General features: G+C 35.6%; 1 protein-coding gene across 1 annotated transcript; it reads right to left on the bottom strand.

Annotated features, from left to right (window-relative positions):
* Nucleotides 1–15: 15 nt before the first annotated feature.
* On the bottom strand, nucleotides 16–21,579 carry LOC127964447 (voltage-dependent L-type calcium channel subunit beta-4). Its single transcript, XM_052564660.1, has 13 exons — nucleotides 21,188–21,579; nucleotides 10,408–10,524; nucleotides 10,198–10,320; nucleotides 9,980–10,107; nucleotides 7,936–8,012; nucleotides 7,521–7,540; nucleotides 7,282–7,362; nucleotides 6,168–6,226; nucleotides 5,968–6,077; nucleotides 5,684–5,835; nucleotides 5,478–5,573; nucleotides 4,716–4,901; nucleotides 16–4,309 (listed from the first exon to the last, which is right to left on the bottom strand). The coding sequence occupies exons 1-13, from the start codon at nucleotides 21,230–21,232 to the stop codon at nucleotides 4,046–4,048; spliced, it is 1,458 nt and encodes a 485-aa protein (XP_052420620.1). The 5' UTR covers nucleotides 21,233–21,579; the 3' UTR covers nucleotides 16–4,045.
* Between the last annotated feature and the right edge of the window lie 4,116 nt (nucleotides 21,580–25,695).

Here is a 25,695-nt window from a genome sequence, read left to right as displayed (position 1 = left end):
CATGAATCATCACAGCACTCTTTTGACATTCAAATTTATTTTACAAAAGAAAACTTACTAAATCTTACACATCTGTTTCCCAGAACCATATAGTGTCCCTTTAATCTGACGATGCAAATGGAATAATATGCATGCAGTTTTGTATTTCTCTCAAATACCGTCCTGCACAAGTAATACCCACAATTCCATTTGAACTCCATTTGAAGCCATTAAGTTGCAGAGGCAGATAAAGCATTAGCATGCAGCACTGTACACATTTGCATAGTAAATGGCTATCACTTATTTTGGATTATTTTTTCATCGTCTTTTACCAACATGCCATTGCATGAAACAAAAGGGAAAATTGTTTTATAGGGGCAGTGGATATAGGAAGTACATTGTTTCACAAAATGAATGAATTCTGATCAATTGTTGACAATTTACCACTCACAGAATGCCATTTAAAACTACATATAGGATGAAAATGCTTAACACACTTTTAAATAAATTAGATCCACAGAGCTCTCAAAAAGAGGCATAGAAAGAATCCTTCTGTTTGCTAAAGTTAAAAAAAATCTAACATGTACCTTATTATAAAGTTAAGGCATACATTTACTGGCAGGGAATGTATAATACTAATAATAATATTAATAATAATAATACTAATAACAACAGCAATGTTGGTCCTGAGGATTGGCTACATTAACTGACATTAAAGGTGACCAAAGGACCTTAAGGTTATGCGAAAATACACCAAAATTTGTACTTCTTTACAAAAAAGTTATGTACTTGTAGGGGAGAAATATATGTATATATGTATATATATATTAACTATCAGGTAATTTGAGGATATCCACAAATAGGAGGTTTCATAAGGAGACCAAATAATGTCTAGATTAACTGATTAACTTCTAAAATAATAATAAATAATAATATAATATGAATACTATTTCAGAACAATACTGTCAACTGGTTCCCAATTAGCTCTTTATACATTTATAATGTGAATCCTCATATTCTATATGATTCAGAGAATGTTAAACAAGACAAATGATTAGTATGCTCAAAGTAGTTTATAGTTTATGAAATATTGCACACAGACAGTGGAGTGGGCAGGAGAAATGGGGGTGGCAGTGATCAGAGAATAAGGACACTTTACCCAAACTCCATTAACTTCTACTGACCCCTCAACTGCAGCAAGAAACGTTTCAAAAACGTTTACTGAATGCTTTCTAATGCTACATACTGTTTACACTGAAAATAGCCTACAGACAGACAGAGTTTCTTTCCTACTGGTTCTGCTCGCGACAAATCCAGTAGTTTATTACTATCGCTCACAGGTAGAACTTACAGCAGAATGGAAACTGGATAAATCCAATCATTTCCACACCAAACAAATAGTATTAACACTAAGATATGATTAAACCTTAACTATATGAAGCCACTGAAAGATATGGACCAAATGCTTTTTGCAACACAGTACCTATAAACTGATGTCAACACTGCTTTTGTTCTCTCTCTGAGCATTACGAACACACAACAGCGATCTCCGTGAGAGGAAAAACTGTACAACACAACACAATTAAGGCAATCAGGTCAGATTGCGGAAATTTTTGCGATTTGCCGTACCAAGAAATGAGTTGAGAAAAATGCAAATGTCAAGATCCAGACAACTTTGAAATAACTTTGCTAACATCGATTCAAGCATTGTCTGGACTGTTCAACAAACATCATTAAGCATTTTTCATTGAATAAATGACAATGGAGTTGAAGAAATATCTAATACAATAGAAAAAATGTGATGCTTTTTTGTCATAATCATGTAAGCCAGCAGAAGAAAGTAGTTTTGCACATGCAAAGGCAGGAATGACACCTGATTTGTTCATCCGAGCACTTCAGTGTGTGTGAACAGCTTTTCCATACAGGCTTGATGAAAACAACTAAAAAAATGAATACAAAATAAAAAAATGAATTTTTCCTTTTATAGTTTTTATGTTGTATCTTAGTCTAACGTCTAATTTTAACCCCAATACATAGTGTATCTGCTACGGCAACCAGTAACTAACTATACTATAGGTCAGGCATACACTAAATAGTTCGAGACTAGTAGTCATAATAATCAATGACTTGTTTCATAAAGCTTATTAGAACAGATTAACTTTATGGTGATCCACAGACCTGACTACGGGTAGGTTTACACAACAAGAGTGTACTAAAAACAGAAAAGTTTTGCGTTTTTGAAAATGTTTTTTGTACAGATGACATCATTATCCAAATGATCCCTGTTCACAAGGATTTGCTAAAATAACAAAAAATGCTGTATTATGCATGCCAGGCCAGTAGTTGGCAATCTCACTTTGTAGAGAAACACTGTGCAAACACGTAATACTCTTGCGCATCACTGTTATAACAAATTCATGTTTTTTTTTTTTTTTTATAGCTTACACAGACGTGATAATAGTTACGTTTTTTAAAACGTCCACTTTGATTTCCAAAGGTTGCATTTTCAGGGCCTTTTTTGTAAATAAATGGCCAACATGCTTAACAATTCCTATTTTTAACCTATTATTAAGATTATAATTTTTTGTTAAAAGTTGTGTTGTGTAAACACTCCCTCAGTGACATAACTGATTTCCACTCAGCTGCCATATATTTCAATGACACAGGCTACTGCGCTGTTTCTATCAAGAGTGTCATATGAGCTCAACAAAACCCCTGAGAATCTCACAAAACATGCTCAGGTCACATTTCACCAAAAATAACAAAAGTAAATAAATAAATAAATAAATAAAATACATATATAGCATAAAGAAAATATAGTTGATTTGGACAAGTTTTTAATTTTTATTATAATACTATTATTTTAATGATAATTAATCACAACTGACCCTTTTAATTCTTATGAATTTCCATATGTATTTTTAACCCATTTTTCTGTTTAATACTATTTAATGTAATTATTCAAATTTAACAAACACCATCATGATGAATAATTATTTACAATGTAAACAAACAAAAAAATAGTAGTTTTTTATTGCAGCAATTAAAATAGAGAAGGGGATGATTCTTTTTTATTATTTTTTTATGAAAATAATGTCACAATTTGAGTCTTAAGGGTCCTAAAACAGGCTTTACTGTATTTATATTGTTTATATTTATATGACTTTTTGGGTGAAATATAATCTTTAAATCTTGTAAGGTTTCATGAGATTCATTTATTTACTATTACTAAGTAATGGAGTCATTTAAAATGATCAAATCGACCTGATACTGGTGCTCTGGTGTAATTTTTTGCAACAACATCCCACTTTTAGGCCTGGGCGAAGCGCTGAGTGAACTATAGGCATTATGGTGTACGTAAAAAAGGATAATATGTTATCCTTTGTATTTTGCTCAGAAAAAAAAGTGTCTGTTGACACTGTCTGTAGAGATCATTATGAAAATAGACTGTTGGAAAAGAAACCCCTTGGATTTTGGCACCTATGAAGCATTCCCGTTTCGTACCTGAGGCTGTTTGGGCAAAATAAGAGACCATCTAACATAAATACAAAAACAGGAAGAAACAGAACGGTGAATGCATGACACTTCCATTGGCTACTGAAATTGTGCAAAAAAGGCTCTGTGCTGATTGGGTCTTGGCACTGTTGAGCATTTCTGCATGCTGGGACTAGTTCAGGATGAAAATTAGCATGCCATCACAAAACGTCCTGCAAATCTAGACAGTGCAGGACTTTTAGGTTAGCAATTAATTGCAGGGCTTAGGCCTCTACAAGGAGAAACTGGATGGACCAGAAGGTACTATAGCTGTCACTCCTCCAAAAGAGCTACTTATCTCAGCCATTGCAGATAAAATCAGCAACTCCAACTGCCTGACAAGAGATGCGCAAGGGCTGCAAAACAACTGCCTTACATAGATGGACCGGGTGCTCGGATTTTGCTTTCAGTTAAGATGACCCATTTATGGGGACCTGTGTCAGAGTGAAAGCAATGCACTGCATTTTCAGAAAAGGGTTTACACAATTAGATGAAATTGATCTCATAGCTCTGGCTGTAGTGGACTGGATGTTCAGAGTCTGTGCCGCGAGTCGTTACTGTAGCCCCCGGGGGAGCCCCGGTTGCGGTGAGGTTGGTACGTGTCTTGATAGGGATCATGGTACTCCTCCTCTACCAGAGGGTAGTGGTCTCGACTTTGCTGGGAGCTGGAGGACAGGCGGTTATGACTCTTCTTTTGCCGCTCGTTGTTGTGGTAGTTCTCATCAGACGTCATCAAGCTGCGTCGCTCCATCGGAGAGTTGTCGCTGATGTGATTGCTGTTTTTATTTCTTTGGCTCTGTTGAAAGTTAAACAATATTATCAGCAGAACTAATATATTACAATTGGAAATAAATACAAAATAACCCTTTCAGAGGACAGTTATAAACAATAACTTTGGAACATGTTACTGCATACAGCAAGCTAAAAATGTCTGTTGAACAAATTATATAAACTTAATACACAAACATATTTCAATTTACTTAATTTTTTACCATTCTGAGCATTTTTGGTTTCTGAAATTTCATGCAAATCTCTAGTACTCTCTGTAATTTCCAGTTATTCATATGGTACATTCTTTAAAGCTTGTTATGGTACACTTAACCAAGGAGGCAGAGCTTATCCAGGATTTTCAACACATTCTAATCAGCATATTTTGGAATATTCAAAAAATATTTAAAACAGAGTGCCAAGTCTGCGCTCACCTGTAGTCCAGAGATGGCTGTGGGGTACGGTGAGAGTGCAGTGGAGCCCAGATTGCGTCCCAACAGAGGGTTCAGAGGAGTGCTGAGAGAAGTGTGAGTTGCACGCCAGTAGGCCTCCAGATACTCGGTCAGATGTTCACATGCATCCTCCAGCTGGTTCTCATCCAAAATTACATCAAACATTTCCTGGAACACGTCACATCCTTTATTTTTAATGCATTCCAGTCAACCACCTCCCTCTAGTTTGGCACATTACACCAACTTTTCAAAACCCAATCCAACCTCAATTAAAAAAAAAACTAAAATTTGTCTTACTGAATATCCTGTGTTACTGTAATACACTATTCAAAAGTCTGGAGTCTTTTTTTTCTCTTAATGAATACATTTATTCAGCAAGGACCCATTAAATTGATCATAAGCGACAATAAAGACCTTAAGATTTCAATTTAAACAAATGCTGTAAATTTGAACGCTTCTGTTCATCAAAGAATCCTAAAAAAGTGGCATTTTCACAAAAAGCACACCAATGACCCTCCTATAACAAGATAAGTTTCATTATCAGCAAATCAGAATATTAGAATGATTTCTGTAATATCATGTGACACTGACGACTGAAGTGATGACTGCTGAAAATTCAGCTTTGCCATCACAGGAATATATTACATTTTCAAATTGAAAACAGTCAGATTATTAAAGTAAAATGGGTTGCAAACACTGTAAAAGAGAAGAATCAGACTATGTTATGCTATTGTAGATACTCACTGGAGGACACTGAGCTAGTTTGTCTGCTGCCACCAGTTGTACATTTAAATGCTTGCTTTGAGACTTCCCTCGTGATTTGATCAGCCGTTGCAACACCTGTAAGCACACAAATGCAATAACTATATAATCATAACATCATTCATCTAACATACACTGTTAGTACTTGTTCAGTTTCTTCTTTTAATAAAGAAATGCAAACATTTTACCTTGGGAGAAGACACTTTGACATGGACAATAATGGGAGCTAAAGAAGTCTTGATGAGCTGGGCTGGATGGTTGATCGTGTCGGCATCCAGCACAACCAGCTGAAGGGATCTGGCCAATTCAAAAATTCGCTCGATTTCACTCTGAACCTCCGCTGCCAAAAAGAGAAAACATTAAGCATGATGTTAACATGCTGGCTTAGAAGCAGCAAACATGTGTAACCTTAATTAATTAACTTGCATCTAATTAAAAATGCTCAACAGCAGTTAAACATGAGCTGACATACCCAGGTTGGATCTGGTGTTGGATCTCTCAATAATGACTCTCTTACTAGGGTTATTCAGCACAGATCTCTTGGCCAAAGAGATGTCTGCGGTGACTCTTGTGATTGATATCCTGAAATTAGGAAATAAATGTACTGAAATCATGAACATATGGACAGGAAAGGTATTTAAAATCCAAAACGCATTAAAAGCTGTCACTCACCTGCCTTCAAACCTGTGTTTCAGGAAGTCAAAGAGCGCTTTCTGCATCATATCTGTCACCTGTGTTCAAACCCATGAGGACGGGACGGTAAACACAATTATGAGCAAAAAGGAGATTTTTTTCATTGAAAAAACTAAGGAAAATATCGAATTGACTTCAACAGCATCTAGCCAGGAAATGACAAACAGTGCAGTCTAACTTAGAGACACGTACTCATTCCATATCATCCAAGATGTAGATGAGTTTGTAGCTTCATCAGAACATATTTGAAAAAAATAAAAATTGCATTACATCACTTGCCCATCAAAGGATCTTCTGCAGTGAATGGGTGCCGTTAGAATGAGAGTCCAAATAGCTGATAAAAACATCACAATAATCCACAAGTAATCCATTCGGTCAATTAATGTCTTGTGAACCAAAAACCTACCTCCATTATTCAGGGCGCACAAAATATGGATAGAGGACTCATATTTTAGCCATAAGCAAAGCTTTAAAATTAAAAACGTCTATTAGAAACATTCAGATTGTCACTTTATGAGACATTAATGGATGAACTGAAGTTGTGTGAATTACTTGTGGATTACTGTAATGCTTTTATCAGCTGTTTGGACTCTCATTCTGACGGCACCCATTCACTGCACAGGATCCACTGGTAAACAAGTGATGTAATGCTAAATTTCTAAAAGTCCGATGAAAAGACAAACTCACTTGGGTGAGTTATTCTTTTAAATAATGTCTGCATATGAGCGAATGACATATTCAGAAAAAAATATTTTAAATGATTAAACACAGCTGTTTATCTTTCACAGATCAATCATGATATATGCTCCAAGAGATCTAGTCTAATATTCAGATGGTGCATGCTAACATGCTTGTCATGCTGATTTCAGGGATGGTGGTTTTATATTTTTTTTCTAATTTCAAACCATGCTCCATTTTTGAGACTGATATGTAGTACCCAGAAGGTTGTTGCCTTGGCAACTCTGCTTGGAGATGATGACTGCTATTCAGTGACAAACCGACATCCCCTCTCGCTCGCTGCTTAAGAAGTGATGCCCTGGTTACCATGTCTAAATATACACACAAACAGACCATAGGGATTATGGAGGCCTACCTCATATCCCTTAAGTGATGGGCCAACTAAGACCACCGGCCTCATGGAAGGGACCACATCGTATGGAGGAATGTGCTCGGCCTACAAAATAACAGCAATTTGATGTGAAACAATATACTGTTTATTTGTACCACAATAACCCCATACTGATTACTGAATCATCAATGCATCATCTTTAACCAGTAAATAGTATAGTCTTTTGTAGAATTTATAGAATTGCCAAATGAAATAAAACTCACCACTTTCTGTTTCTGTTTACCTGTGATGATAGAAAAGAGGAATTTTAAAAAGTAGACTGAAACAAAATCTGATGCATCTTTTCTCTATTTAAAATACAAAATAAAATAAAATGAAATAAATTATATTTATTAACATTTCAATGCCTAGCACTCTTCCTGTATGGTTTTTAATGTTAAACTAAATTTCACTGGGCAACACAGCCTCTCTACAGGTTGTGTTTCTCAGCCATATTTATTTTGTGTCAAGAGTGATTAACAATATATGAAGTGTCTGTCTGGACAGCATTAAAAAACAGACATGTTTCCCCTGTTTGCTATTGGAAAACATCAATTTATTCTTTAATTTCTGGACATTTTATAAAACCAGCCTGAAGTGGACTGGAACCCTTCACTAACGATGAAGACTGAAGCTGACCTGCTGAAGCAGGGTTGGGCTTGAAGGTGCCTGACACCATTTCACCCAGACTGGAAGAAGAGTTCCCACTGGACTTCCTATAGGGACAGAATAAAGAATTGGGAATGGTGGTAATTAAGGACTGTTAATTAAATCATTAAAAAAAAAAAAGAGCACATCACATTGCATGACTAATTGGTGTCCAGTTATATTCTTAGAAATAAATAATTAGTACATCTTATTTTTTAATTAACTTTGCATGAAATATTGTGGCAGTCAGATCAAGTTTGTCATCTTTTATAGAATTTTGTATAAATATTTGGACAGTCTGAGTTGAGACAAAGATGTTATAAGCAAGAATATGGTATAAAGTAAAATTCCTCTTTATATTGTGTTTAAAGGTATAGTTCACCAAAAAATGAAAATTTGATGTTTATCTGCTTACCCCCAGGGCATTCAAGTTGTAGGTGACTTTGTTTCTTCAGTAGAACACAAACTGAACTATTTAACTGAAACTGTTGCAGTCTGTCAGTCATATAATGCAAGTGGATGGGAATCACGACTAAAACATACAATAAAACTAAATAAATAAAAAAACACAGAAACAAAACCATATTAAACCCTGCGGCTCGTGACGATACATTGATGTGTAAACAAAACAATCAGTCTGTGCAAGAAACTGAATAGCATTTATATCTTATTTTACCTCTGATTCTCCCATGTGCAAACTGTTCACAAGCGCATTCTCAAGCAGACAGGTGAGTCGTCTTCTTCTTCTAGTGTATGCAGACTTATAAGTGCATTTCCACCGCCTATCTCTCAAGTGGAAAAATGACTTCACACATCAATGTATAATGAGTTTTTAATTTTTTTTTATTGTATGTTTAAGCCGTGATTCCCATCCACTTGCATTATAAGACTGACTGCAACATTTTTAACTGTTTCAGTAAAAAATCTCAGTTTGTGTTCTACTGAAGAAACAAAGTCACCTTGGATCTTGGATGCCCTTGGGGTCAGCAGATAAAAGTCAAATTTTGATTTTTGGGTGAACTATGCCTTTAAGGTAACCCCTAATATATTTAGAATACATTTATTTCATACTAAGTATAGTTCAAATGTATTAACATATTTACTGACATATTGCTTGAGACTTTTTAAGTTTTATTTAAACTTTATTTAGAGTTTTACTTGTGCACAATCCACATTTCTTAATATTTAATGTCATTACTGATAGACTGTATGATCTTCTAATAATATCGGTCTTAAAATGCAAGATATTTAAAGTGCACTTGCAATAGTTAACACTTTAGCGCAATCAAATATACTTCAGTGCATTAAGAACAAAATTGTTCAATTATCAGTATAGTATACTAAAAGTACAACTGAAAGGTATTTTTATTACATACATAAATATGTTAAAGTACTTAGAATGAAATAAATGTATTTCAAATACATTTTCGTATATTTATTTTTCACTAGGGATGTAAAATGTAAACATCTTGAAGGATATATGTGGATCACTATTTTAGACATAACTACATTATTTCCTTTGTTAAGGAAAGAACAGCAGTAAGTACAAATGCCTTTGTCCTTCAAAACCAGACATTTTATCTAAGAGAGTGGTGAGATATGACTACTGTGTGACTCAACAGTTCTGTTGAGAGAGAACGCAGCATCTCATTCAAAGGGTTTGTGTGTCATTTCTTTCAAAAACACCTACAACTATGCTCATTCTCTGTACATGAAAGGACATTGCGCCAATTGCAAAATTAATTGTCCCATGAATAATCACCCATCCTGTGTTCTAAATAAAACAATGATGCAATGAACAATGAGGTTCAAGGGCATTTATAATCATCCTGAAATTTGGCTTTTGAAATTTGAACAGTGGAAATCTACCGCATTTTTCATTAGCTTTCATTTTATTATTTTTTGACAAATAATGGCTACAAATGTCTTGCCAAATAGTAAAACAGTGGAAGACGGATTTGCATCTTAGCCTTCAAAACGGTTTAAGGTTTAGCATAACACTCATTACTCATATTTTCCTCTTAGGCAGTCTTACCCATGGAAGCGGCCCCTTTTTTGCTCTTGCTGTAAGCGAATGTTCTCTAGTTTTAAGGGACTGGGGATGAAACCGATATCACAGCCTTCCTTCACCAGTCGCCCAATCCACCAGTCATTGTTGTACTTCTGTAGAAATACACAGAGGAAATTTGTTTAAATTCCATTTATAAATGGATACAGCTAGACAGGCTCTCATTAAATAAATGCCCTCTTCACCTCCTTGATGTGAAGGAAGTCTTTAGCATCAAAGGAAATGGCAGTCCCAGCGACAGGAACATCCTCATCCAGGGCACCGCAGTAGCTGACGTTTGTCCTCACGGCAAAGGCCACTGCTTTGGCCTGAGACAGATTTAAAGCACATATGAGGCATATATAAAAAAAATTGCATAGGTACAGTACAGGTAGCTCTGGTTAAGACAGTCTGACCTTTGCCCTCTCCAGCTGAACGGTGGCCTGCTGTTCTTTCTCCTGGCGTCCGCCCTGCTCCTCATCCAGAGAGACATCTGAGTCGGATGGTCTGCTAGTGTAGGAATCGGCGGAACCCTGCATACACATTGTGAATATCTATCAGTTTATTGCCATTAACACAAAGCACTCTATGTTAAACAACCCAAGACTCTTAAAATGTATCTAGATGATTTAGAGTGGATGTATGCTGCACTAAACAAAGGATATGTGGGAGGAATAGCCTTTACTTTGCTCTTGTTTGTCCATAATGACACACATAGTAATTTTATTGTTTTATCTGAATGGATTTAGACTGCATTAAAAGGTTTTGTTTTAAATAACTATTCATTGCAGTGCATCAAGCAGAAGCTGCTAGTTTTTAATAATATTTCATGTCAAAGGGTTGGAATAAATGTTCTTATGTCAACCTGAACAGTATAGAAAGTCTTAAAACAGAAGCAGCAGTAACAGTGAAATGACACATTACCAAGGAGAATGTGGTAAGCATGGAATACAGGAATGGATTATATCTGAAAATGTTTTTACTGTATTTTTGTTCAAACCAACACTACACAGGTCCATCTCAATAAATTAGAATGTCGTGGAAAAGTTAATTTATTTCAGTAATTCAACTCAAATTGTGAAACTTGTGTATCAAATAAATCCAGTGCACACAGATTGAAGTAGTTTAAGTCTTTGGTTCTTTTAATTGCAATGATTTTGGCTCACATTTACCAAAAACCCAAATATCTCAACAAATTAGAATACTTCATAAGACACATTTTAGTGTGTCTTATGATAAAAAACATTTTAGTGAACTGTTGGCCTTCTGAAAAGTATGTTAATTTACTGTATATTTACTCAACACTTGTTAGGGGCTCCTTTTGCTTTAATTACAGCCTCAATTCAGCGTGGCATGGAGGTGATCAGTTGGTGGCAGTGCTGAGATGGTATGGAAGCCCAGGGCTGGTGAGTTTGCTGGCCAGTCAAGCACACTAATGGTCATTTAACCAACTTTTTGTGCTTTTGTCAGTGTGGGCAGGTGCCAAATCCTGCTGAAAATGAAATCAGCATCTTCAAAAAGCTGGTCAGAAGAAGGAGGCATGAAGTGCTCCAAAATGTCTTGGTAAACGGGTACAGTGACTTGGACAATGGACCAACACCAGCAGATGTTATTGCACCCCAAATCATCACAGACTGTGGAAACTTAACACTGGACTTCAAGCAACTTGGGCTATGAACTTCTCCACCCTTCCTCCAGACTCTGGGACCTTGGTTTCCAAATGAAATACAAAACTTGTTATCCTCTAAAAAGAGGACTTTGGACCACTGGGCAACAGTCCAGTTCTTCTTCACCGTAGCCCAGGTAAGATGCACCTGACGTTGTCTGTGGTTCAGCAAATTCCTTGACACTTCTGTGTGTGGTGGCTCTTGATGCCTTGACCCCAGCCTCAGTTCATTCCTTCTGAAGTTCCCTCAAATTCTTGAATTGATTTTGCTTGACAATCCTCACATGGCTGAGGATCTCTCGGTTGGTTGTGCGTCTTTTTCTCCACACTTTTTCCCTTCCACTCAACTTACTGTTAACATGCTTGGATACAGCACTCTGTGAACAGCCAGCTTCTTTGGCAATAAATGTTTGTGGCTTACCCTCCTTGTGAAGGGTTTAAATGATTGTCTTCTGAACAACTGTCAGATCAGCAGTCTTCCCCATGATTGTGTAGCCTAGTGATTCAAACTGAGAGACCATTTTGAAGGCTCAGGAAACCTTTGTTGAATGTTGGTATCCAAACCTTTGATTAGCTGATTGGCATGTCACGATATTCTAATTTGTTGAGAAAGGGTTAGAATTGGTGGGTTTTTGTTAAATGTGAGCCAAAATCATCACAATTAAAATAACCAATCTGTGTGCACTGGATTTATTTAATATACAAGTTTCACAATTTGAGTTGAATTACTGAAACAAATGAACTTTTCCACAACATTCTAATTTATTGAGATGCACCTGTATATAAAACAATAAAATAAATTCCACCATAACATAAATGTTATGGCATTGAAGAACTATTGAAGCTTGTATTTTGAAGAATCTGAAATTATGAATACATAGTTAAATTCCTTTTAGACACTTCATACATTATCACGAACAGGTGACAAGGCCGATTTGACACTTATCAATAAACCCCAGTCCGGTAAGATTGCAGTAAACAGCTCTAATGCTGACTTCACTGTGTTTGCAAAGCTGAGAAATGCATGTGCAGATGTTGATGCACCGGTTCATGGCATTGAGGGAAAGGGGACCAGATCAAATACAAAATGTCTAAAGCTGACAGCCACAGAGTCAGAATTATGGATGTCTTGTTCAAATGTATTATTGAGAATGAAAAAGAGAGGGCGAATGGATCAAAAGTCCCATAGGAAAGACAAACTCCAAAGAGATCTTTTTAAAATATCTATTTCTTCACCTAGACAACGAGATTAAATGGAGAGCATGTTGAGACTTTATGCATATGCTTCTCAGATGTTTCTCCTGAGAAAAAATAAATCCTAGTGATCTCAAAAATATTACAAAATATCCTCAGATTTACAAAAGTATGCAAGTCTGCAAAATATTTAAATAGGAACTGAAACATTTCTTACTGATCTTGCTATGATATCCATGTTAATTTACAGTACTTACTCTAGGTCAGCAGCTGTCTCTCGCTTGTGTCTATTTTTTATTTAACTTACAACATTAATAGTATTTTATTTTCTCGGAATGGCTTGGAGCAACTGATGAGTAGAGCTTTGGAGGAGTCAGTCTAAAACCAAAATGGCAATTTATTAAGAGCACGATATGCAATGAATTCAAGAGCAACATGTGCTTTGATCTACTCATCAAAAGATTGTGCTCAAAGCTAACAGACACCTTGAAGGTTCATTAACCCTGTAGTTGTGTCCCATACAAACATACTGTATATTCTAATCATATAATCCACTAGTATTCTCTTTATCACTGCAATACAGTCATCCAGCATTAAATACAGCCCTTTTTTTATACTACAACACCAGCTATTACAGTTCATGCCATTAAAGGAATGTAAAAATTGACCAAATATGCAGGTTAATTACTTATCACAAAAAATACATTTCTCAGTAATAACAGTAGCACTTAAAATGCTTACAAATTCACTGAGGTAAGGACAACTTCTACTTCATCTAAGATCCATCAAAAATAAGTGACCCTTAAAATCTGTCTGTGATCTTGCTTCACATTTGCTTAAAACATAAATCTTGGTAACATATCTGATTTTACTCAGAAACCTTTTAAAAGTCATTAGAAAATCAAAGTTTGGTGCATTACGGTTTATTGCATCCTTTGTACCACCCATGAATCATGTATCCATGTATTGTACTTTATATTTCAGTCAATTATTTGAACTGATTTACTTAAACCCCCTTAAATGAAGGTGGTATCATTTAATGTCTCATATCATATTACAACATAAAAAAAAGGTATTCCAGCTATCAGGAAAAATATCATCAATGCTATGCAATATGACAGATGATATTGCCCATGTCTATCTTTTCTGTGCTGGGGTTTGGCTAAAGCAGTCTGATGTTGTTACCATCACAAAAGCTGCTAAATACACACTATTCCCCAACCACCTATCTGCAGACAGACTGTACTGCATTAAACCTAATCAAAAGCAAAAAGAAAGAAGATTTACAAACAGAGCACTGTATAAGTGTCTGACACACACAGAACTATGGTCAAATCAAGAGCAACTATGACAGAATCAGAAACAATGAGTCAACAAGGCACAATGAAACTGGAAAATGATGTTCACTAGGAATTTGGTTGCTTTGACTTTTTGCTTAATATTGTTCACATTATCCATAAAAACACACTGATTTGGTGCTTCTTATTAATGTTGAAAACAGTTGTGCTGCTTAATATTTTTGCAGAAACAGTGATAGATTTCTTCAGGATTCCATCTCTGATCTTGTCCTGTCTGGCTGCAGACAGGTTGAACACACTGCAATTCCAAACCTCTGAAAAGATTGCAAATCCATTTTGTGCTGCTAGTGCAGAGAATATGCACTTAAGCACACAAAACTCAGAACTTTAAGAAGTGTATGTTAAAGATGCTTGATGATTCTTAAAAAGGCAATCTGTTTAAAAAAAAAAACTTAAACAAGAGACCCAAACAAAGATAAAGGGCTGAAGAAAGAACAAAGACAAGAGATGAAGTTTGATGAATCTCAGATGCCAACACTCATGCACACACATGCATCCCAGTAGAGATGCCTCATCAAAGAGAATCTGATTCTATTCCTGCTATATCCTCAAAGGTACACTGAGACATCCATTATGTCTAACTGTATGATATCATCACTTCTGCAAGTTCACGGTAACTCACTATTGCCAAGACAGATGTCTCTAGTACTATGGGAGATGAAGGAAGTGGATGAAAAGAGCACAGGATGTGTTATTCTTTGTCTAGGATGAAGCAACCACTGTGAATGGAGGCTGGCAACCCTGCTAAAAAGACCAGCATCTGGATCATCAGTATCTCTAGAGCTCCATCTCTGTTCACTTAATGTCTAGACATATACATTTAGCAGACAGTGGATTCAGGCTATACATTTTTTAACAGTATATGTGTTCCCTGAGAATTGAACCCACAACCTTTTGCGCTGCCAACGCAATGCTCTACCACTTAGCCACAGAAACTGTAGACACAGCTAGATGCATCAGTTTTTTAAGCTCACAACTCCTAGCCAGCACAATGCCCTCTCTTCTGGCCATCCCACTAGATCATGGACCTCCATGGCCAGGATAGTCATGTGACCAATGTTACATAAGGCGATGTGCACTGAGGCGAGTCAAGTGTCAGGAGCTGCATCTGCTCCTGATGATATCAAAGCCCCTGTGATTCATCCTCACAGCAACTCATTCCATCTACTCAGTCTCCAGCACACCACCGGGCCATTAAAATATACGGTTTAATACTGCTACAAAAACAGTTTGAGTCTTCAAAATGAGCTGATGCACAATGACTTTTACGATTCAACAAACACTCATACATTTTGTCCCATCACAACATTTGCATGTGTTGCTATATTATCAAGTTCTGATGGATCACAAGGTCTGATTTAAATAAAAACTATGCTTATTGCAAACACAATGCAACTTATTATATAAACATCCAGTTAATATAGCAAAAAGGCTTTAAAAGGAAAATCGTGTCACTACTCCCCCTCATGACGTTCTAAACCTGTATGACTTGTTTCTTTTATGGAACACTTAGAAGAATGTTGGTATCCAAACAGTTTTGGGTCCCATTTGGATACCATGCTGCGATGGAAATAATATCGCAGCCATGCTGGTATCCAAATGGTTTTGGGCCAAATGGTTTTGGGCGGTATCGCTGCCGACTCAGCGATACCGATGGCTGGATGGAGAGAGATGGCAGGGTGCAGGACGGGAACATTTCTTCAGCAGATGATAGCACAGTTCCTCTTTGTCAGGCTGCCAGCACACTTCAACTTGAGGTCAAATATTTAATTTTCAAGGAATGAATGGTTTAACTGTTAAACAGATATCATCTTTTTGCATATAGTCATGTATTAATTGGTCATTTTTTATTTATTAATTCAAGTATTAAATTTAAAAAAAATATATATATATTTTACAAAAATTATTTATTTTTAAATCAGTTGTTAATAATTAAAAATTACCTGTGGCCATTCAATGTTTGGCAAGACACACTGATGAGAGGGTCATAAGTACATTTAAATACAGTCCCTGAAGTTATGATTCATCTGCTGCACTGTCAATCCCAAAAGAGAGCTTCTCAAAAACGACTTGGACTATCAGGTCATTTTAATAACTGTAAGCTACTGAGGTATTCAAATTAAATTAGTTCATTTAAAAGTTACATTTTAGTTTATGTATTTTTTTTATTTTTTGTAACTGTCTGATTTTTAGGAACTTAAAGTTAAAGTTACGCAGACTACAATTTGCCTTGGACTGCATTTGCTCCAAAAGACTTTGTATACTCATTCAGACAGATGAAGACTGTAGATCAATTTAGCAAAAATCTATAACTATACTTCCCATTACAATAAATATAGACAAATACAGCTGAAAATGTATACTGATTCTTAAACTTGAAACCAAAATTAAACGAATCTATCTCTTTCAAACAGGCTTTTTTGGTAACATTTGCTTTAAGGAGGAGATAAAAAACACCATAATATGTGAATGTCCGAAGACACATTTGAATTTCTTACTCAAGTACTTGGTTTAGCATGAAAGCCCATGGGAATTATTTCTGTGCCTCGGCTATCACAACCTACTCAGCAGCAAGACAGTTTTATAAATGACCCAGCTGATGTTTATTCATTACCACATTACTAAATCTATTAACCAGTGCTTCCAACTTCAGAAGGAGGAATGATTAGTAAAAAACATGCAGCAAAAAAGAAAAAAGGCATATTTAATTTGGAAAATTCTAACTATTAATATTACTATTTTCCCATTTTGATTTGTTTAAAGCAGCCATCACACACACACACACACATATATATAAAATTCTTTTTTGAAAATCCAACCACCATTTTTGGTTTAACAGATTTTGTCTTCAGATTGTGGAAAGTTTTGAATTCTGCAAGTTAATGTTTACTTGGTCCTCATTTTATAACAAAACGCAAACAAACCGTTATTATAACAATACACAAAAATTTATTTTTCATGTTATGACTCCTTACTGATAAAAAAAATATATATATATATATATATATATATATATATTTTTAACATTTAGGCTATATATATATATATATATAGCCTAAATGCACTGTAAGTCGCTTTGGATAAAAGCGTCTGCTAAATGCATAAATGTAAATGTAATGCAAATGTCCTTGATATATGCATACACAGACATACACACACACACACACACAATACAAATATTTTTATACATGTTAAGTATATATTAAAATTAGTGCTGCCAACTGATTAATCGCATCCAAAATAAGTTTTTGTTTTCATATTATATCCATAAACATACACTGTGCACACACATATCTTATGTAAACTATAACTTTTATTTTGGATGCGATTAATTGCAATTAATCGTTTGACAGCACAAATTAGAATATACTTTTAGATACTAGACCAGGGGTAGGCATCGTAGTCCTGAAGTGCCAATGTCCTGCAGAGTTTATCTCCAACCCTGAAAAAAGCCTCACTTGTCTGTAGCCTTACTAATCCTGAAGACCTTGATTAGCTTGTTCAGGTGTGTTTGATTAGGGTTAGAGCAAAACTCTGCAGGACAGCGGCACTCCAGGACCAACATTGCCTATCCCTGTAATACACCTTTAGCAACTGTGTTTAAGAATCCTTTTTAAAGAATAACTTAAGAATTTACTTTTTTTTTAGGACAACTGAAGTTAATGTTGGGCAACTTTGTCCCTAAATGACAGTATAGATAAGTAAACCCACACACACAATGGCTGAACCACATGTACTCTGCCTCAGTGTGTACACCATTATCTAACCACGTCAAGTGTGTGGGCTTGGGTTTGTCAAGCCACACTTTCTGCTTATCTTCAGAGATTGTATGCAGTGAACATTTTTCTGTGATGCCAGTGAGTCTGAGAGCATTAGGGGCACACAAAGTCCACTACACTGGTAGATCCTTGCCCTGTATTTCTTTGAAAACAAAAGCAGATCAATCGGTCAGTGAAAAAGCATCCTCCAGTGAGCAGATATCCAGATGAATCACGAGAGCTGAGGACCAATGCAGGCAAGAGCAGTGGGTAATTACAGATAAATCTCTCCACAACACAGCACGAGATCACTACCATTTAGGGCCACATCTGATGAAAGCAAATACTTAACCATAAAAAGAGATGATGATTAAAGCTTTGTGTCACATAGGAAGCCATGAAAGGTACAGTACTTCCAATATCTGACTTAACTGATCTTTAGATCAGTTGCAACCCAAAATTGGAATCGAGTCCTTGAACTGTTTCCTTGAAAACAGCATGTTCGTGAATTGCTCCGTCTGAATTGTGAACTGTTTGTGACCTTCAGAGCAGAAGCAGACATTACTAGTTCTAGATTTACAGAGGCTGATTTTCAACTGATTGGTTAGATATTGAGGGAGTTATTACAGTTAGTTTACCCAAAATATTTAAACTCGCTCATTATTTACTCATGTCATAGCAATATATGCAATTCTTTCTACTTTGTAACAGATCGGGAAAAAATTCAATATAAATCTGAATAAAAGTCGTACAGGTTTAGAACAACATGAGGTTTGGGGTGAACTATTGCTTTAACTGCTGTAATTCTTTCCAATTTAGTTAACAAATCACTGAAAGAAAAAAACATAGTTTAAAATAAGTCACTATCATTTTTTTCCCCAAAACATTTACTTTAAAACTATACTGAAACCAATCACTGCCACTTTAAATGCAGTATGATATCATGTTTAAACTGGTAGTTTGAAACTTATGCAGTGCTTTTATTAGAAAGCAATTCCAAATATAACAGTGCAGATCTTGTTTCACAATTACACTGACAATCTGGAACACGATTAGTGTCATAAATATAAAATAAACAGGATACACGATACAATTACACGCAGAGAATAGTACCCGCTTGAACCCTCCATTATACCTTTAATATTCACAAGCCGTAAGGGAAGAGGAGAAAAGAGAGGCAGACACAATTAGACCACAAGGCTATATTAAGATCATCAGAGGCCACCAGATCTGAGCTACTTTGTCATTATTTCATTCTTACGACATAATTTCCATTATATTTCTGCACCATATAATTTCAGAGAAAATACTTGCTGCAGGGTTTTAAATGGTCCTCCACATAAATTAAACAGCCTCACAGCATTTCACAGTAGAGAACAGATACTTTGCTAGACAGACAAACAGACAGACAGACAGACAGACAGACAGACAGACAGATAGATAGATAGATAGATAGATAGATAGATAGATAGATAGATAGATAGATAGATAGATAGATAGATAGATAGATAGATAGATAGATAGATAGATAGATAGTGAAAACCTGCTGCATAATTGAAAGAGCTAAAATTGGTAATTTACACTGGCAAGATGGGCTTATAATAAAAAGGAACTCGTGAAGTTGTCCTTTAACGACGCTAGAGTGCTTTATTACGGTAGTTAGGTGAACGGAGACAAATCATGATGATTTCCTTCCAAGAGCCATTGATCAATGACAGCCCAACAGAATGTATTTGGTATTTAGGTTGTAAATGGGATGATATGTTAACATAGATGGTATGTGACAAATTCTGATTTTCTGATCACTTGTTTTGTGAGGCTGTTAACAGTCAGTGACTTGTTTAAAGTGACACACCTACAGTAAACAGTAAATGCACAACATATTCATAAAAAAAGAAAAAAAAAAAATCATAATTAAAGTCTCCCAAAATGAGACATAATGAATATATTTGAAATAAATAATTTAACCTTACTGTTCACTAAAAATACCTCATACATATTAATTATTAATATAATGTTTTGTTTCTCACCAAGGCTAAAGGAAACATTGAATTATGACAAATGTCATAATGATGAAAAACAAACAAACAAATGTATGCAAATAACACAATTACAATTTATTATCAAGGTTTATCCAAAAGAAAAAAAAAAACTTACTTTTCTTAAACCTTCTTAGGTCTAACTAATAAACACCAACATACTGTATAGAAGAATCAAATTAACCCTTCATTCAGACCAACTCACAAATCTGAACTGCCAACTTCCTATATTATGAAAAGTGCAAAAGTGGGAGAAAATTAGTTTTTCCTGTTCAGGTTCTTCCAAAAACTCAGTGGAAGTCACTGTGCTTCAATGTCATTTGATTCCCTGCAATCTTCAAAATATCATCTCTTGTGTTCGGCAAAAGACAGAAATTCAATTGGGTTTGGAACATAAAATATATTTTGAGATTTGTCTCAGTGAAATTAAATGGGCTCCAGTGTTGTTTGGTTCTCAGCATTCTTCAAAATATTTTTGTGTTAAACAAAGCCATACAGCCAAAAATTGATAAGATCATATCAATATGTTTTTCAGCTCTGACTTTTGCCAACGGTAACACTGAGTGGAATGTAAATAGTTTGGGATTCGTGTTAAAAAACAAGGCTGCACAAGTGTTGAAACTTTGGTACTGGCTGAATTAGGAGACTGGCCTTGGCGTGACTATAACCAATACAGACATCGATGCTGAACATTCTCACTACTTCCATCGAACTCATTTATATCTGATCAAATGATGCTAATTCAATGAGCCCTCCATTACAAGCAAAAATAAAGTGGGACTTTAAGCAAGCATTCCTTTTGAGAGTAGCTGAGGCCACACCGAAAATCCAACAAAAACAACAATGCATGCAAGGAACTAAACCAGTAAGCAGTGTGGCATTATTAACGACAGCACAATGATACGGAATAACAGGCTACCACAACAGCTGACTGATGCTCTCCCTCGACTGCTTCTTCCACGATGCATCTGAAAGGCAGAGCGAGGTTGGGAGAAAGAGTGGAGGTGACAGTGAAACAAAACCTACACACATGTACACACACATACATACGGATCCTCTCCCCTCCCCCAAAACACTGGGACCATTAGCACCATCCACAAGCTGAATTCCTCCAGCCATCCTCAGAGCATCTGTGTGAGCATGCATTCATTGAAAAGAGCTTTACATAGACCCTTACTCACCGCCTCTGAGTCTTCAAATCCATGCAGGTACAAGTTGTCGTACATGGAGGTCTGATATTCCCACTGGATCACCTTAACGATCAAATGCAAATGTGGGATAAGGAAGCTCCAGCAAGAATACGTCTAACAGTGCTCTCTTACAATCCCCTTGCCCACAATAAGATCACTGAAGGAGGAATATCAAGCAGACGGCAATCACCCCTTTCGCTCCTGAAGCCAGCGTATTGTATTAATGAGGATGAAGCGCGATCGATCGCATCATAGAGAAGTTGGGCTCTCCCCAGAGGCTGCAGAGACCTGGCATTTTATCAAGCTTCCACAAACAGAGCACAAAAACAGAGCCTTCCTCAATCAGAAGCTGATGACAGAGCAGCGAGGCCATCTTCTGATTGGCTGAGAGGAGCTCCAGTAAGAAAGGACAAGTGCTCTCTTCTGTTAAAGGAGGAGGAGAAGGGGTCTGCAGGGTGCTGAGAGCATTCCACTCCTTGACCACTGGGTTTTCTGCAATCTTTTCCTCACCGTTTCTATTTTTGACCATCTGGGATCTCACCTCTTTTTTCTTCATCTCTTTCTTTCATCGATGTTCACATATACTCCACTATTCCTTTCACAATTCATGCATTAGTTCACATGCACAGTGAAAATTAGCCACTTGCAAAAATAAACTGGCAACAGCTTGAATGGCTTTTAAAAAATTTAAAATAAAATAAAATAAAATTCACTCTAGTAAATGAATTAAATATTTTTACTAAATGTAAAAAAGATTTAATTAATATACTAGAGTGATTTTTTTTAAAGAAAAAGCAAAAAATCTATTATGAATTATATTGTTAATATATTATTATTATTATTACTCAATATTATAGTAAAATTAAAAAACTCAAAAGGTAGAGCATGACACTAACAACGGCAGTTAAATGCAGTCTAAGTCACTTTAGATAAAGGCGTCTGCTCAGTACGTAAAAGTAAATTGATATTATTATTATTATGCGTTTCATCTGTATGAAAGTGCTTGCTATTTTAAACTACTGACAACATTTGTGACAAAACCATACCTGAAAATGCCAAATGCAAACCTTCACAACTGGTATATGAAACACAACAAGTGTAAAAATCAACTAACTGATCATTTTGAGCTGAAGAACAAACGCATCCTGACAACATAACACAATAAATATTATGCCCAACTCAAAGGTGCAAACAATTGCAACCATATTAATTATTCATATTCTAGAGCAAATGATAAATGGAGCTAAACCGCAAACCATTTTCTAATGTAGGCCTAAGGCCTATTTGAGTTAAAAAGCTAAATTGAGAAGCATTAATGCTGTATCTGAAATTTAAAATGAAAACAAACTACAATAATAAAGTGAATCTTTACAAAGCAGTAACATTTTTCAGTATGATTTACTTCTGAGAAATGCAGAAGTAAAAAGATCTAAACAATTTATCAGTATAATGCAATTCAAATATATCAACTGTATATCACAATGCAATAACACACACACAAAAAAAATCAAACAACAAAAACCCATCTTTATTAATGTCCCAGGTCCCTAAATCTCTGTAACCACCAGTTTATGGCAGATATGAATAATGAAGAGAGCTTGACATGACAGTATTGAACTAGACTGTTCTTTACTGGGTGTATATCAATACCTCTGCTTTGTGTAATTACATTCCCATGAATGTGGAGAAGCTATAACACATCAACCCCATCTTGGGGTCAATAATAAGAGCATATAAATCGCAGCTATAACCAGATATATCAAATGTACAGCTCTTTCCCCCCTCTAAACCTGAATCTTTGCATCAAATATTACTGTTCAAAATTCAATCATCATTGCTCCAATAAAATACATGATGTCCTTGGACAACCAAAATAAAAATTAGCCAATATGAGACATATTTCCATTATATTATATGTATCATTAAACTATTTTTTAAGGTTCATATTTCCCTTGATTTCACTCTAGCTACTGAAATAATAAGAAATAATTAGGTCTTTTCAAGTAATTACATGGAAATGAACTGACAGTGTTGCTGTTAATTAACCACTGCTCTCTCGAGGATAAAACTTGGGCACACATCGCCCCCTGTAGCTCACAGGACACATCTACATGCCTGCTTTCTACTGGAACAAATTATTCTCACTTAAAAATCTACTAACCTACTCTTAGACAAATAAACTCATGAAGAGTCCACAGACATCAAACGAGGACAAGAGCAATCAATAGAATACGATTCAGTTTCAACTGGATCCACCGAGAAGCACGTGATGAGAGAATAATGCTAAATGTAATCTATTATTAAAAATAAATATATGTTGAGAGAATGAATACTGTTCACGATATGAAATATTTAAATCTACCAATAAAAAAATCTTACTATTATAGATTATGTTTCGTAAAATGTACAAGCATACTTAAATTATTTAACATTGCAGACTTATTAGTTAAAATCCTTCAGATCACTACTGATATTTTCACATTTAATTAACAAACACCTTTGAGTTACTGTGGATCAGCTAGAGCGAAGTATCAGGAGTATCATTCATGTAACTAAATAAAGTGCATCTTAATCTCCTAACCCTGTAATAATTTTTGTTTCCTTTTAATAATTAACTCTCATTTAATGGCTGTAATAATTCTACAAACAACCCACTTCCTTTCTTTTGTGATTGTTTATTATGCGTCTTGTTTCCTGATTCCAGTATTTCATTTAGTGAGGAAAATCTCTCAAATCTGATATGTCAACATCTGATCGTCAAATCAACAGTCATGCTAATCTTGCCAGGTGCTCTTGAGCTTTTTTGGGGCCTATGGTCAATAACACAGCAGGGAAGCAAAGAAATAAATGAATTACTAAAGAGTTTAGCCACGTGACCTACACCAGTGAGATTAATAATTAAATACAAGCTCCTAATGATCAGGAATTTTAAATGCGTTATTATGGATAACTATAAAAACAGCAACAACTTTCAACAGCTTGGGTTCATAAATCATTTCAAGTCTCTCTACATCAAAACAGGATTGTTTCAGCCATAAATAAATGGCCAGTTCAATTAGGTTTTTATATACATGACCATCTGCAGTCTCGTCTTTAACCTTGATCCCAGCAGGTTTTTACCACCTCTGGATTTGCTCGCCTCATTTGAGCAGATCTCTAAGACACATACAGGTTTAGAAGCAAGACGTTTTCTCTCAGCGACACCTTATGCTCTGTAATAATCTTGCACATTCATCTGGAAATGCATAGATTCATTTTCCAGAGGATATAGGAGTATGCATTAACTCAAACTAATAAAAATAGTCTACCATCTAAATCCGAGGTTCTTATAAATGATTGGGAGGCTTAGGGAAGAATTTAACTGGGACCTAGTTATTATAATCACATCTAAAAATATATACACATGCAAACTTTAATATGTAGGGTGTCCTCAGTGAAGGGTCTTGGCTGTGAAACCACCTCTATGGCCAGAAATAGAGTGTCCTGGAAGTCAGTCAAAAAGCTGAATTCCCAAGGATCTTTTGGGACCTAGATTCTAGAATCATTTGCAGATAGGCAGCAGCATGAGACTAATGAATATACCAGTATACCAATAAAAATAAATGTAACAAAGCAATACGTATATTTTATGGTCAAATATTGTAAAAGTCCTAAAATGCATATCAGTTTCCACTTAATAAAGTAATAATTCATCTGGAAAGAGGCATTAGTACGGACATGGCATGCAAGAAAAAATAAATAAAATGAGCGAACTATTTAGCCTTTTATTTTTTCCTGCATGTCATGTGCAGGGCTCCGTACATTAGCCATGAAAACCATTATATTTATTTAGATTTTTTTTGTATTTGGTTTTTCTTAATAACATTACAAATCTAAAATAAACACATCACATTGTGCTTGTAACATCACTGTTTTTACAGTGAAATTTAAAAATGGATTTCAGTAAATGCAGTTTGGTTAGGAAAGAAGGCTTTTCCCTGTCCACATTCTGATTTAATACACACAGCTTTTGCCTTACAGCTGCACAAACTCTGCAGGGAAAACTGTATAGTCCTCAAACGTGTGAACAAGGGTAGATTCAGGGACAGCTAGAAAATGCCACATTGCAGGCATCAAGGTCATTGTTTTCCTCTGGGATACTTTCTTCTTCTCTGCAAACTCATATATCTAGATGCATCTGACGACAAGCATTACATCATATTTCCATTGGGAAATTTCATATTGCATGTGCTGAAAGAAATGTGCTCTCTCTCTCTCTCTCTCTCTCTCTCTCTCTCTCCATCTCTCTCTCTCTCTCTCTCTCTATATATATATATATTTTTTTTTTTTTTGAGATGTTATGAAGATCCATGCCACCTCTATTCAGCTAAATGTCAAACAAGTTCAGTTGGAAAGCTAGCCATGAGCAATTCACATTCATCTGATGACAGCAAGGATTCGTCTGTTGCTTGGAAACCAAATGACCTGTTAAAAAAACTGCACAAGAGTATAATTCTTTG

The sequence above is a fragment of the Carassius gibelio genome, chromosome B9, assembly GCF_023724105.1.
Source record: "Carassius gibelio isolate Cgi1373 ecotype wild population from Czech Republic chromosome B9, carGib1.2-hapl.c, whole genome shotgun sequence".
Taxonomy (NCBI): Eukaryota; Metazoa; Chordata; class Actinopteri; order Cypriniformes; family Cyprinidae; genus Carassius; species Carassius gibelio.
The sequence above is the reverse complement of the archived record's forward strand: the minus strand, read 5'-3'. Positions and strand labels throughout refer to the sequence as shown.

Coding starts and splice junctions, on each gene's coding strand:
- LOC127964447 (XM_052564660.1), bottom strand. CDS start 21,232: ATGTACGACAACTTGTACCTGCATGGATTTGAAGACTCAGAGGCG. Junction 5,574..5,683: donor TCAAAGTGTCTTCTCCCAAG/GTAAAATGTTTG, acceptor GTGTGCTTACAG/GTGTTGCAACGGCTGATCAA. Junction 4,310..4,715: donor CAGCCATCTCTGGACTACAG/GTGAGCGCAGAC, acceptor AACTTTCAACAG/AGCCAAAGAAATAAAAACAG.